At 37.5% G+C, this 16009-nt stretch overlaps 1 protein-coding gene across 7 annotated transcripts in view; it reads right to left on the bottom strand.

The window, feature by feature from the left end:
• The window catches only part of SPIRE1 (spire type actin nucleation factor 1), a 347295-nt gene that overhangs the window by 58172 nt on the left and 273114 nt on the right, over positions 1-16009 (bottom strand). For 5 of the 7 annotated variants that reach the window (XR_005034076.2, XM_057504024.1, XM_036932697.2 and 2 more), the window contains exons 9-10: positions 6824-6865; positions 1587-1759 (exon numbers count right to left, since the gene is read on the bottom strand). Coding sequence is in view for 6 of the 7 variants with exons in the window: in XM_057504024.1 (XP_057360007.1) it covers positions 1587-1759; positions 6824-6865 (215 nt within the window). In the remaining variant the exon portion in view is untranslated. The remainder of the gene's footprint in view (positions 1-1586; positions 1760-6823; positions 6866-16009) is intronic. The other 2 variants (XM_036932698.2, XM_036932701.2) reach the window with 1 other exon arrangement.

Below are 16009 nucleotides of genomic sequence, written 5' to 3'. Positions count from 1 at the left end.
TGTGGCTACCACCAGTCAGGTGTGGTTACTGAGCACTTAAGAACTGTGACTGAACTGAGTTTTAAACTGATCTAATTCTCAACAGTCACAGTGGTTAGTAGCTACTGTATTGAACAGTGCAGAGCTAGTGCTCTTTTAATTTAAACTGTTGTTCTCATAGGTTAGTATACATTTATTTAAATCCTTGAGTGTCTACTGGGTATTGAGAACTGGTGTACAAAGTGAACCTGGCACAGTCCCTCCTCTCGGGGAGCCTGTGCTCTGGCAGGAAAGGGAGCAGTAAGGGGGTAATTACATTACAAACTGTTAACATTAAAGGGAGGGGAAGTTTAACAGAACTGCAGAGAAGGGAGTGATCCTGGGTTTAGGTGTCAGGGAGAAGAGAAGCAGGCACAGGCTGACTGTTAAAGAGAGAACAGAAGGCAGCAGAGGGGACAGACTAGCCCCAGAGCGAGGGAGAGGGGACTGTGGGGAGTGCGGCTCAGGTGTTGACTGTGAGGCTGGTAGTGGTGCACAGGCTCTTACACATCTTATCAGGGTACATGAACTTCATCCTGTAAGTGGCAGGGATTCTTCCAAAGGTTTCAAGCAGAAGTGACAAAGACTTTGGTGGTTAAGTGTGAGATGGAATTGGGGAAGCCAGGAAAAAGAGAGGTGGGATGTGCCAGATGAGAGACAGACTGACTGTGTATTGAAGTCAGCCAGTATAAGGATATTTCTTTATTATTCTTATGTTTGAATAACAGTCAGTAGCAAAATTATTATTACTAGTGTTGCCTGGACTAGGGGTGGAGACAGTGAGAGGGGAATTAAAGAATAATCCTTAGATTCTAACTTGGATGAATATGAAGAGGATGGAGCCAGTAACCAAGCTAATGCACAGCAGACAAGAAGGTAGCTGTGCATGTTGTTCAGTTTGGCAGAAGGTGAGGGAGAAGGGAGGAAAGAATATATTTTATTTTATGTAAGTTGATTTTGATGATCAGGCAGTGCAGATATACAATACTGATACTGCAGACAGAAACTTGAGAGAGATTTGGGAAGCATCAGGATTAGCATCCTTCTTGTTTCTTGATAACTGGGAGGATATGATGAGATTTTCCCCCAAAGGGCAGTAGGTGAAAGATGAAATCTGAAGAGCACTAGCAGAGTTCTCTTTTTGGAAGCTTGTCTGTTGGTATGAGAAAGAACAAGCTTCAGGATGTGTGTGTGTGTGTGTGTGTGTATGTGTATTTTACGGACATAAGAATTTGTGGAAATATGTTTTTCTTTTTTCCCTCCCCCAAACAAAGGCAAGATACTTAAGATAATATACCTGAAAATTGTTGACCCTGCTATAATCTAAGACTATATGTATATTTCAAGACTTATTCTATAAACTATGGTCACTACTTTAGTCTTTACTAAATAACATTAAGTAATCCACTCGTTCATTTCTTGTAAACAAATGAATTTTAATCCTGACTTTATTGATTGAAACATGGGGAGAGATTAAGCAACAACAGAAGCAATATGATTAGTAAAGTAGGTCAGAGAGTATTAACATCCTGAACTTGGGAGTCAGGCTTTGTGAAAGGTGACCTCACCTCAGAGTCAGAACTGTCCAGTTCAGCCAGAGTAGGAGCTTTGAGGAGCTTCTTCCGCTGCACAGGCACCTGCTGTGCAGCACTTATCGCATTTTCTTTTGTTTGTAATGTTAAACCTCCATTCACCATTGATGATTCCACAATGTTCTTTGGAGAGTCAGGGGCAGATACATCTGATAAAAGAAAGGAAAAAGTTTACTTTTCATGAGCCAAGAAAGGTAATCAGTGGATCAAGCACACTTTTTAAGAACGTGCACTTGGAAACACACCCCAGGTGACACAGCATTTCCATGTCATGCAAATATAGCATAGAGGCTTGATACAATACCTAGGTATATAAAACATTTACAACTATTTATAACATTTATAAAGCATTTATAACTATCTATAACTATGTATATAAAAGCCTATGCATATAAAACATTTTGCCAGATAACTGTCAGATTTAATTAAAGAAAGCCTTTAAATGAATAATGATCTAGTCACATTTATAGATTAGAATTTAGAGCTGGAAGAAATCCTACAGATAACTGGCTCAACTTCTTTATTTTACAGAGGTCCAGAGAGGCTAGTTTCCCTTTATAGACTCTGAAGAGCAAGTGGCAGATAGATCAAAGTGATGGCATGCACAAGCCTTATCAGACATATGGCTGTTGAGATCTGGAAATGGTTTTATTTAAAAATTAAAGTAATAGTTTCTGTTCATATAAACATGAATACAAAGAATCTGGGATACATTCCTCTGATAAAGCTGATATAAATTATTCAGAGCTCAATTCTGAATGGGAAGGCAATACAACAAATGAAAGAAAGTACAGAGCACAAAGATGTAGTATTTAGAGCATAAAGCATACATAGTATAGAATATAAAACAGAGTACAGGGTAAACAGTATACATACAATATGGTTAAGATGCAGATGGTTTGGGTTCAAACCTAGTTCAAAACTGCTGCTAGTTGTTTGACCCTAAGCAAGTTACCTAACCCCTCACCTATAAAATGAGGCTAACAAGACATGGCTTTGCTGTGAGGATTAAATAAGTTAACAATTGCATAAAAAGTATTTACTTTATATGTTGTATAATAAAGACAGAACACAATAAATGTTAGTAATTATTAACACTGATTTTTATCTCCATTTGTAAGTAAATTAAAGCTCAGAGTGATTTAGCCAGTTACACAGCTATGTGTGGCACACTGATATCATACTTAAATCCTTGTTAGTATTGATTCTAAAGGCTTTTTTGTGCTGTAGCCTGTAATCTTCTAAAGCAAGTGGAACTAATTTTCTTCAATATTTCAAATGAAGTGTTAAACATGGACTAAGTTTAATAACTACTAGAGTATTTAGAAGTAGCTATATAAAATATATAAAAGTTATATAATATATATAAAAAAGAGAAGCAGCAGCTACTGCTTAATTTAATTTGTAGACCAGCACCATGAACTAATCTTTGCTTATGGATCAGCCTGTAGTTGGGGGTAAAGGGCATGCTAAGTGCTAAAATGAAAAAGACAAGAGTATAGATCCTTCAGGAGGGGAAGCAATGTGATTGAAGTTGGTATAAAATACAAGAATGCTCTATTTTTTGTAATGCCCACAACATATAATATTTATAAGCCTGAGGCATAAGAGGTGGATTTCCAATAAACATTCAGTATATAAGTATGTTCTAGTAAAGCCTTCCATGACATTCCTTAAGAGAATCATGTAAATTATTATAAATGATATATAGCTAATATTTACAATTTATGTTTAAGGACAGAGAATATGTCCTGTGAACTAGAAAACGTCTATGTAAACAAGCAAGGAGGGAGGGAAAGAAAAAAGACAGACCTATCCATCAGTCATTTGTCATTCTACAACAAGTTTTTACAAGAAAACTTGACATGTTATTTTGTTATGACCTTTCCAGGAATTAACAGCTGGAATAAATATATATGTAAGGGAGGGGGTGTGCTAAGGGCTCAGAAGGGCAAAAGCATCACTGCTTTTGCATAAATTTAAAAGTTAAAACCTGTGACCAAATCTTCCATAAGAAGGTGTAGAGAGCAGTAGGCTGCCACACTTAGGATAATAATTTAAATTTTTCTAGAAAGCAGAGGAGGAAATGATTGTTCTGATGGTTAATTCCTACTCAAGAAAAAAGGTAGTATTTTGTATGATCATGAAATATATTTAAAAATATCTTACAGTGTATCTTATCTAATGCATTGCATATAGAATTGTTCACACTGTAGTCATTCCTTCCAGAGAAAGCAGACAGGTACTGCAAGTCTTTTACTCCTCTCAGCCACCCATATTCCAACTGAGGCTAACCGCACTGGAGCACAGTGAGAAGAATGCAGGCAGCTCCTGAGGGGGCCCTCCCATTGCCAATTCACCATGTCAGAGTTTGCGTAAGGGTGAAACCACTCGTAGTACATGGAGGAACATTGAAAAGAGTTTTAACAGCTATATATTTATTTTAATGTTTCAGAAAAAAATGTAACTACTATATCAGACATATGATTTTTATGGATGTTTTTGCTTAAGAAAAATTCAAAAAGCCATATATGGTAGATTCAACAAATTTAAATGGTACAGGTGTTTATTTAAGTCTGGCAAAAACCATGAAGGTGGTATCTTAACTGAAGTTCAGAGAATACTGTTAAATGATAGTGGCTGTTATGAGCATTTCATTCTCAATGCAGAGTATTTGAGAAATTACCCAATAGCTCTTTAATTGCCTAAACACTGTGCCATAAGATTGATAACTTCATTGGAGCTCACTGACTGAAACTACTGAAATAAACACCTGGTACAAAATTCAAAGCTTTGAGATAAATAGAATAAATAAGAAAATATGTTAAGTAACAGGCTTCAGGATGACCTCCACCATATGCAAGTGAATACTGTGTGTGATGTTAGCCTCAGACTAGCTATTGGTAAATACTGATAAGAGACCCAGCTGAACCTATTTTTAAGAGATATTTTTAAGTATTTTGATTATATTTTTCTACTTAAATGACTAAATCTCCATTACTACTTCAATTTATCAAGTGAGAAAACCAAATACTTGGATAATACTTTGTACTTCTATGTAAGATAAAATTTGAGAAAAAACTGGTACTATTTATAAGTAAGCAAAATATTTAAGATGCTACATATGGCTTTAGAAGCCACATACTTCAGGTTCAGAATCTAAAATGCATGACCATGATATTAAATACTTTATGTAATAACTTTGTATGTTAGATATAACCAGCTGCTGTCTTATTTAGTTGGAGGAAATATGACTGGAACACAGATTACATACTTAATATTTGCATTAGAAAAATTAATTAAACTTACCTTAATTAGCACTGAATGGATTCAGATTTTCCACTAAGAATTAATATTTCTAAGACATATCCAAGCAGCATAATATACTTCATGATGTCTTATTCTACACTTAAGTTCTGAGGCATTATCTATACTGCATGTTTAAATATTTACTCCTTAGTTTGTTAATTTTCCAACTTAGAGAAGAAACGTATTCCAATCTTTACATTTAGGTTAGGAGAATGGATCAGTCTTTTCCATTTGTAATTGATTAATTTTAATTGATTAGTTAAAATGCAAACATGAAGACATAAAAGTAGCACAAGAAATCAATAATGAAGCATGTAGAAATCATGAAGTACATTAAGGTACAAAACAAATTATAGCAAATGGTAAGCAGTGAAAGCAAATAAAAAATTTTTGTTTCTCTTTTACATCAAGGAGGTTAAGTACTAAGAACTTTCTTATCAACACAGTACCCATCAGAACCTATAAGAACATAAAAGACACCTATATATAATGTGTGCTTGGAATATAATGTGTGCGTGGCTATTCATAAAGTCTAGATCAGCAACCTGTGCCTAATTTATGTTAGCCAATAGTCCATGTGTTTAGGTAGCCAACCGCTCGCATACAGTCCAGCTGATGGAAACATCTTTGGTAGATATTTAGAAGAGAGAAAGTTCCTGTAATACATACTGTCAACTTTTGGAGATAAGCAGTAATACATATGTTCTAAAACATCTCTGTGTTTGTTTTCCAGATCAATTGTTTTTTTACAAGGTTCCTCTGCAAATGATAAAATAAAAATTGTCAAGTGGATAAAGAAAATAGAAAAAGCTCTTCAGTGGTCAGTCAAAAGTAATAGTGAGGATTGTAAAATATTTATTTGAGTGTTTTGAAAGTACAAATATTAGTCATGCCTGAGACCTACAAACATGAACAGAAATTTAAAACACAGTTGGGAACTAGTTTAGCAGTTGAAAGATATTCAGTAAATATTCATGGAACATGATCTAGAACTCTCTGGATCTTTAAATATGGATTTATATGTAAGGTATGCCAGTAATTCCATAGCATGTAAAAGAAAATTCTAAAAGAAAATATTAGTGCCAACATCTTACCTCATTTTAAGCTCAAAATGGCAGCCTCCAAAATTAAAATTTCTAACTTGCAAAATATTTTATTGGGATTAAGTTGGCTTTAAAATTTTGCTAATGTATAGATTAAAAATTCGATTTAAAAAGGAGGCTGATTTTATAGATAAAATTTAATCATCAATAGTTATTTGCTTCACTAATAATCCCTGTTTAGTTAACAGGAAGAGATAAACCTGTACTACAAATCCAGGACACATAAATATGCTTTTATAACCAAAGCCAAATTTTAATGCTTTTGTGTTTCTGTACTCTTAATCAGCACTCAGAGTCATTTGTGACCAGGCTCTACCTACAGGGAGCACCTGGATATGAAGTAACTCTTGCCCATCAAATGAGGAGCAGTGGTCCTGCAAAGTAGCCGTTTTGAGTTTAGCTATTTAACTGAATTCTTTAGAAAATAGGAAGTGTCAAAACTTTGTTTCCTGGGACTTTTTTCAATTGACTTAAGGCAAAGTTCTGTTTTAGACTTTGACATCATTTAGAAGAGGGTTGTTGGTGACAGTGACCATAAGGATGGGCAGCCACATACCATAACCATAGGTATGGTGTAATGGTGATTCCACAATCCCTTGGTAGGCAATGGATTTATTGTAGCTTTAATTTTTTAAACTATATTGTTTTCAAATTAGCATATTGTTTTATTTTACTAACCACAGTTTAGAAGTAGCCTTTCAGTTTTCTTTTTTGACATGTTTGAAACAAGCAGATGAATGAAATGCATTTCACAGAAACCACAAAACCCATGTCAGGTGTGAAAGCACTTTTTTTTTTTACCTGACAAGTCAAAACTGTAAGACATGCTAAGTGGCCGCATTGCTGAAAAAAGAAAACAAACAATAAAAATAAAATAATTCAGCAGTTAGGAATATAGGGAGGATGAAAAGAGAAAGGTTCAAGAAGACCCATAATGGCACATTTCAGACTTTAAGGCAGAAGCTAGTGAATAAAATTCTGAAATACAATAAAACAATGAATCTTCATTTCAATTATACTAAGACTTGAAATGCTGTAAGAATAAAGGAAGAAGATAACTTTTTAAAGAACATGTTAAAAATGAAAGCATGACAAAGAAACATTTTAAAGAATCACAGATAGGATTTTTGACTTACATATAAAATAGATCAAAAGAAAAAAATAGCCATGTTTTAAAACATAATCTTAGGGAACATAAAAAATCTTTAAAATTTAAGAATAAATGTGTTCTTAAACAGCTTATTTCAGGTTGAGAATCTGGCTATCTGCAAAAAGTGAAGCATTTTATAAAAAACCCCATTCAGGTGCCAGCAGCATCACAATGTTTCAGTAAGCTGTCTGTTGTAGGTAGTGGAACCCAATAGTTGAAGAGAGGCCTCAGGAGCCAGAATGCCTGAGTCTGAATCTCAGCTCTACTACAGTGTGATTCTGGGCAAGTTACTGAACCTCTCTGTGCTTCAGTTAATTACTTCATCTGTAAAATGGGAATAACTGTACCTATCTCATGTGCTTGTTATGAAGATGAAATGACTTCATACAAAAATAGGTGTTCAGCACCTTGTAAAAGCTCAATAAATTTAATTTCTTAAAAGTAAACTTATCTATATCCTCTTGAAATCATTGGTTTTTAAAATTTCATTGCAGATGCCAAAAAAATAACTGAATTGTATACTTCAGTGGGTGAATTTTATGGTAGGTAAGTTGTATCTCAAAGCTGTCTAAAAAAAGGCTATTACAAAGATTTGGTGAATTTGGTGAGAATTTATGACAGTGAGATTTATCTATTTTCACTGCAGCCCTCAATTCTTACCAGTACCATCTACTACCTAGGCTCAGGACAGCAGTTTTTGTGGCCAGAAGAGACAGAACTTGAGGCCTGTGGTGGAGATGGAAATACAGGCAAATCAGGCAGAATGTCTCCCCAGTTTACATTTTCCAGGTAGACTGTCCTTAGCATTCTTACACCCAGATTTATAGAATGTAAGTATCTCTCAATGTTTTTTGGGAGATATTTTTAAAGGAACAATTTATATTTATAACCTAAAATCTCAATATGGTATTTAAAAAAATGAGGTGAAGAAAAAGCATTGGGCCACATCCCAAACACAACTTAGCAAGATGTCAGAATCATATGTAGATATTTTAAAAAGCACTTATGTCAACAAAGGGATGTGCATCTTAAATGAGGCAAATAAAGTAACCACTTATTAGCCATCTTACTTATTGTTTGATGATCAGGAAATAATACTTTAAGCATTTCATCCTGATATATGAATTAGGCTATAAACTATAAATGTTTAAATAAACATTTTACTGTGTTTTAGTCGACTCATAGGAAAGTGCTTAGGGATTTTTATGTTGATGAGAATAATCTTCCACTTACCATTAAATAAAGTCTGCATTTCTAAACTCTAATTCTATCAACTATAAATTTCCCTAATTACATACAGCAAATAAAATACGACATATATTCTCAAAGCACTTATTAATCTTCTCTAATCTCTTCTTATTCTACTTTTCTCTGGTACATGAACGTATCTTTTGAAGTAACACTGACTACTGCATAAGAAAGGGGTATTGTTATTTCTTGGAAGATGAAGTTCAGATCTTTTCCAAGCTCTATTTATCACAAACAGGAAAATAATGGAGCATGACAGCAATTAAGAAGTTTGGGAGAGGGGCGGAAGATGGCGGCGTGAGTAGAGCAGCGGAAATCTCCTCCCAAAACAACATATATCTATGAAAATATAACAAAGACAACCCTTCCTAGAATAAAGACCAGAGGACACAGGACAATATCCAGACCACATCCACACCTGAGAGAACCCAGCGCCTCCTGAAGGGGGTAAGATACAAGCCCCGGCCCCGCGGGAGCTGAGCGCCCCTCCCCCCAGCTCCCGGCGGGAGAAGAGCAGGCAGAGCGGGAGGGAGACGGAGCCCAGGGCTGCGGAACACCCAGCCCCAGCCATCCGGGCCAGAGTGCAGGGCCCTCGATACTGGGAAAACAGGGCAGCAAGAACAGTGAGCAGGCACTGGAGGCTGGGCGACAGAGGACATAAGAAAAGCGCGCGACCATTTTTTTTTTTTTTTGCTTTTTTGCTGCTTTGTTTTGGCGAGCGCATTTTGAAGTCTTAAAGGGACAGGGACCCCAATACTAGGGAAACAGGGCAGAAAGACCGGTGAGCAGAGGCCTGAGGCTGGCACCGGAGAATAAAGAAAAACGAACGACCACCTTTTTTTTTTTTAATTAAAAATTTTTTTTTTTTTTTAATTAAAAAAATTTTTTTTCTTGTTTTTTTTTGTGGTCGTTGTTTTGTTTTGGCGGGTGCTTTTTGGAAGTCTTAAAGGGGCAGGGCGGGTCACTTAATCCAGAGGTAGGGAATCCGGGATCTCTGGGCACCCTAACCCCTGGGCTGCAGGGAGCAGGGAGGCCCCTTACGGAGATAAATAGCCTCCCAGCCGCTCCTGCTCCAACGCGACTCCACCATTTTGGAGTAGCTGCCCGAGCCAGGCCACGCCCACAGCAACAGCGGAGATTAACTCCATAGCGGCCGGGCAGGAAGCAGAAACCCTGTCTGCGCGCAGCTGCGCAGCACAAGCCACTAGAGGCCGCTGTTCTCCCAGGAGAGGAAGGCCACAGACCAACAAGAAAGGAAGTCCTTCCAGCCGTCACTCATCAGAGTTCTGCAGACTATTCCTATCACCATGAAAAGGCAAAGCTACAGGCAGACAAAGATCACAGAGACAACACCAGAGAAGGAGACAGACCTAACCAGTCTTCCTGACAAAGAATTCGAAATAAGAATCATAAACATGCTGACAGAGATGCAGAGAAATACGCAAGAAAAATGGGATGAAGTCCGGAAAGAGATCACAGATGCCAGAAAGGAGATCGCAGAAATGAAACAAACTCTGGAAGGGTTTATAAGCAGAATGGATAGAATGCAAGAGGCCATTGATGGAATTGAAATCAGAGAACAGGAACGCATAGAAGCTGACATAGAGAGAGACAAAAGGATCTCCAGGAATGAAACAATATTAAGAGAACTGTGTGACCAATCCAAAAGGAACAATATCCATATTATAGGGGTCCCAGAAGAAGAAGAGAGAGGAAAAGAGATGGAAAGTATCTTAGAAGAAATAATTGCTGAAAACTTCCCCACACTGGGGGAGGAAGTAATCAAACAGACCACGGAAATACACAGAACCCCCAACAGAAAGGATTCAAGAAGGGCAACACCAAGACACATAATAATTAAAATGGCAAAGATCAAGGACAAGGAAAGAGTGTTAAAGGCAGCTAGAGAGAAAAAGGTCACCTATAAAGGGAAACCCATCAGGCTAACGTCAGATTTCTCAACAGAAACCCTACAGGCCAGAAGAGAATGGCATGATATATTTAATACAATGAAACAGAAGGGCCTTGAACCAAGGATACTGTATCCAGCACGACTATCATTCAAATATGACGGTGGGATTAAACAATTCCCAGACAAACAAAAGCTGAGGGAATTTGCTTTCCACAAACCACCTCTACAGAACATCTTACAGGGACTGCTCTAGATGGGAGCACTCCTAGAAGGAGCACAGCACAAAACACCCAACATATGAAGAATCGAGGAGGAGGAACAAGAAGGGAGAGAAGAAAAGAATCTCCAGACAGTGTATATAACAGCTCAATAAGCGAGCTAAGTTAGGCAGTAAGATACTAAAGAGGCTAACCTTGAACCTTTGGTAACCACGAATTTAAAGCCTGCAATGGCAATAAGTACATATCTTTCAATAGTCACCCTAAATGTTAATGGGTTGAATGCACCAATCAAAAGACACAGAGTAACAGAATGGATAAAAAAGCAAGACCCATCTATATGCTGCTTACAAGAAACTCACCTCAAACCCAAAGACATGTACAGACTAAAAGTCAAGGGATGGAAAAACATATTTCAAGCAAACAACAGTGAGAAGAAAGCAGGGGTTGCAGTACTAATATCAGACAAAATAGACTTCAAAACAAAGAAAGTAACAAGAGATAAAGAAGGACACTACATAATGATAAAGGGCTCAGTCAAACAAGAGGATATAACCATTCTAAATATATATGCACCCAACACAGGAGCACCAGCATATGTGAAACAAATACTAACAGAACTAAAGGGGGATATAGACTGCAATGCATTCATTCTAGGAGACTTCAACACACCACTCACCCCAAAGGATAGATCCACTGGGCAGAAAATAAGTAAGGACACGGAAGCACTGAACAACACAGTAGAGCAGATGGACCTAATAGACATCTATAGAACTCTACATCCAAAAGCAGTGGGATATACATTCTTCTCAAGTGCACATGGAACATTCTCCAGAATAGACTACATACTAGGCCACAAAAAGAGCCTCAGAAAATTCCAAAAGATTGAAATCCTACCAACCAACTTTTCAGACCACAAAGGCATAAAACGAGAAATAAACTGTACAAAGAAAGCAAAGAGGCTCACAAACACATGGAGGCTTAACAACACGCTCCTAAATAATCAATGGATCAATGACCAAATCAAAATGGAGATCAAGCAATATATGGAAACAAATGACAACAACAACACTAAGCCCCAACTTCTGTGGGACACAGCAAAAGCAGTCTTAAGAGGAAAGTATATAGCAATCCAAGCATATTTAAAAAAGGAAGAGCAATCCCAAATGAATGGTCTAATGTCACAATTATCAAAATTGGAAAAAGAAGAACAGATGAGGCCTAAGGTCAGCAGAAGGAGGGACATAATAAAGATCAGAGAAGAAATAAATAAAATTGAGAAGAATAAAACAATAGCAAAAATCAATGAAACCAAGAGCTGGTTCTTCGAGAAAATAAACAAAATAGATAAGCCTCTAGCCAGACTTATTAAGAAGAAAAGAGAGTCAACACAAATCAACAGTATCAGAAACGAGAAAGGAAAAATCACGACGGACCCCACGGAAATGCAAAGAATTATTGGAGAATACTATGAAAACCTATATGCTAACAAGCTGGGAAACCTAGGAGAAATGGACAACTTCCTAGAAAAATATAACCTTCCAAGATTGACCCAGGAAGAAACAGAAAATCTAAACAGACCAATTACCAGCAACGAAATTGAAGCAGTAATCAAAAAACTACCAAAGAACAAAACCCCCGGGCCAGATGGATTTACCTCGGAATTTTATCAGACATACAGGGAAGACATAATACCCATTCTCCTTAGAGTTTTCCAAAAAATAGAAGAGGAGGGAATACACCCAAACTCATTCTATGAAGCCAACATCACCCTAATACCAAAACCAAGTAAAGACCCCACCAAAAAAGAAAACTACAGACCAATATCCCTGAAGAACGTAGATGCAAAAATACTCAACAAAATATTAGCAAACCGAATTAAAAAATACATCAAAAGGATCGTACACCATGACCAAGTGGGATTGATCCTAGGGATGCAAGGATGGTACAACATTTGAAAATCCATCAACATCATCCACCACATCAACAAAAAGAAAGACAAAAACCACATGATCATCTCCATAGATACTGAAAAAGCATTTGACAAAGTTCAACATCCATTCATGATAAAAGCTCTCAGCAAAATGGAAATAGAGGGCAAGTACCTCAACATAAGGCCATTTATGATAAACCCACAGCCAACATTGTACCAAACAGCGAGAAGCTGAAAGCATTTCCTCTGAGATCGGGAAAAAGACAGGGATGCCCACTCTCCCCACTGTTTTTCAACATAGTACTGGAGGTCCTAGCCACGGCAATCAGACAAAACAAAGAAATACAAGGAATCCAGATTGGTAAAGAAGAAGTTAAACTGTCACTATTTGCAGATGACATGATATTGTACATAAAAAACCCTAAAGACTCCACCCCAGAACTACTAGAACTGATATCGGAATACAGCAAAGTTGCAGGATACAAAATCAACACACAGAAATCTGTGGCTTTCCTATATACTAACAATGAACCAACAGAAAGAGAAATCAGGAAAACAACTCCATTCACAATTGCATCCAAAAAAATAAAATACCTAGGAATAAACCTAACCAAAGAAGTGAAAGATTTATACTCTGAAAACTACAAGTCACTCTTAAGAGAAATTAAAGGGGACACTAACAGATGGAAACTCATCCCATGCTCGTGGCTAGGAAGAATTAATATCGTCAAAATGGCCATCCTGACCAAAGCAATATACAGATTTGATGCAATCCCCATGAAACTACCAGCAACATTCTTCAATGAACTGGAACAAATAATTGAAAAATTCATATAGAAACACCAAAGACCCCGAATAGCCAAAGCAATCCTGAGAAAGAAGAATAAAGTAGGGGGGATCTCACTCCCCAACTTCAAGCTCTACTATAAAGCCATAGTAATCAAGACAATTTGGTACTGGCACAAGAGCAGAGCCACAGACCAATGGAACAGACTAGAGAATCCAGACATTAACCCAGACATATATGGTCAATTAATATTTGATAAAGGAGCCATGGACATACAATGGCGAAATGACAGTCTCTTCAACAGGTGGTGCTGGCAAAACTGGACAGCTACATGTAGGAGAATGAAACTGGACCATTGTCTAACCCCATATACAAAAGTAAACTCAAAACGGATCAAAGACCTGAATGTAAGCCATGAAACCATTAAACTTTTGGAAGAAAACATAGGCAAAAACCTCTTAGACATAAACATGAGTGACCTCTTCTTGAACATATCTCCCCGGGCAAGGAAAACAACAGCAAAAATGAGTAAGTGGGACTATATTAAGCTGAAAAGCTTCTGTACAGCAAAAGACACCATCAATAGAACAAGAAGGATCCCTATAGTATGGGAGAATATATTTGAAAATGACACATCCGATAAAGGCTTGACGTCCAGAATATATAAGGAGCTCTCATGCCGCAACAAACAAAAAACAAATAACCCAATTAAAAAATGGGCAGAGGAACTGAACAGACAGTTCTCCAAAAAAGAAATACAGATGGCCAACAGACACATGAAAAGATGCTCCACATCGCTAATTATCAGAGAAATGCAAACTAAAACTACAATGAGGTATCACCTCACACCAGTAAGGATGGCTGCCATCCAAAAGACAAACAACAACAAATGTTGGCGAGGCTGTGGAGAAAGGGGAACCCTCCTACACTGCTGGTGGGAATGTAAGTTAGTTCAACCATTGTGGAAAGCAGTATGGAGGTACATCAAAATGCTCAAAACAGACTTACCATTTGACCCAGGAATTCCACTCCTAGGAATTTACCCTAAGAACGCAGCAATCAAGTTTGAGAAAGACAGATGCACCCCTATGTTTATTGCAGCACTATTTACAATAGCCAAGAATTGGAAGCAACCTAAATGTCCATCGATAGATGAATGGATAAAGAAGAGGTGGTACATATACACAATGGAATACTACTCAGCCATAAGAAAAGGGCAAATCCAATCATTTGCAGCAACATGGATGGAGCTGGAGGGTATTATGCTCAGTGAAACAAGCCAAGCGGAGAAAGAGAAATACCAAATGATTTCACTTATCTGTGGAATATAAGAACAAAGGAAAAACTGAAGGAACAAAACAGCAGCAGAATCACAGAACTCAAGAATGGACTAACAGGTACCAAAGGGAAAGGGACTGGGGAGGATGGGTGGGTAGGGAGGGATAAGGGGGGGAGAAGTAGGGGGGTATTAAGATTAACATGCATGGGGGGGGTAGGAGAAAAGGGAGGGCTGTACAACACAGAGAAGGCAAGTAGTGATTCTACAACATTTTGCTATGCTGATGGACAGTGACAGTATAGGGGTTTATAGGGGAGACCTGGTATAGGGGAGAGCCTAGTAAACATAATATTCGTCATGTAAGTGTAGATTAGTGATAGCAAAAAAAAAAAAAAAAAAAAAAGGGCAGTTCCTGTGTGGTAACCTCCAACGAGTTCTACAGAAGGGTATAAAGGGCATATAAAAGTGTAGGCAAAGGGTCTGTTTGTGTTTATACAGAGGATCAAAGCCTAATTGGGCTACCCCGAAAATGAACTAAGATACAATATGAAAAAGAACTTCCAACATCTGCACTCTCTGGAATACTCATGCCAGAAGATGATCATCAAAAAACCCCAACAAAGATCCACGCACTGCTACAGCTGTAGATGCACTCATCCCACCAGTTCCTGGACTTTCCATGGGAATGAGGAAGGAGATGTCTAAGCTGGCCTGTGCATACAGTAAAACAACAAAATTGGACTGGATCTATACTGTTGGAACTCAACCAAGAATTTGGAGAAGTGCAAATTGTAGCGCTCCAAAGTCTTACAACTACAAACTATTTACTGTTAAAAGAACATATGGCATGTGAACAGTCCCCAGGAATGGGTTGTTTTAATTTGTCTGATTTCTCTCAGACTGTTCAAGTTCAGTTGGACAATATCCACCATATCATAGATAAGTTTTCACAAATGCCTAAGGTGCCTAACTGGTTTTCTTGGTTTCACTGGAGATGGCTGGTAATTACAGATATGCTTTGGTTATGTAACTATACTCCTATTATGTTAATGTGTGTGTGCAATTTAAGGAGTAGCTTAAAACCTATACATGCTGAAGTTACTCTACAAGAAGATATGTCAAAGAAATAATCAATCTTCCCATGTTTTCTTCCGCCTGCTACTTCTATAGCTTTTCTTCTTCCTTCCTAATTACAACCCTTAAATAGAATTCGTGCCTCATATCAAATTTACCGAGTATCATAATTCTTCCAAGTGGTAAAGATACCTCAAGACAAATGCTGGGCATAGAAGCCACAGGGCATAAATATGCAAAGAAGTAAAAAGCTAACCTTTTCAAACAATAAGGCTTCTCTCTCACTTACCAACTTCACATTTCCCTGTATGGCCCCGGAAGATGACTGGTTAGCCAGAGACGGGTAAGATTCCTCAAGGGAGGAACAACCTAAGACAGGCACAGTC

Source organism: Manis pentadactyla, chromosome 6 (genome assembly GCF_030020395.1).
Source record: "Manis pentadactyla isolate mManPen7 chromosome 6, mManPen7.hap1, whole genome shotgun sequence".
Taxonomy (NCBI): Eukaryota; Metazoa; Chordata; class Mammalia; order Pholidota; family Manidae; genus Manis; species Manis pentadactyla.
The sequence above is the reverse complement of the archived record's forward strand: the minus strand, read 5'-3'. Positions and strand labels throughout refer to the sequence as shown.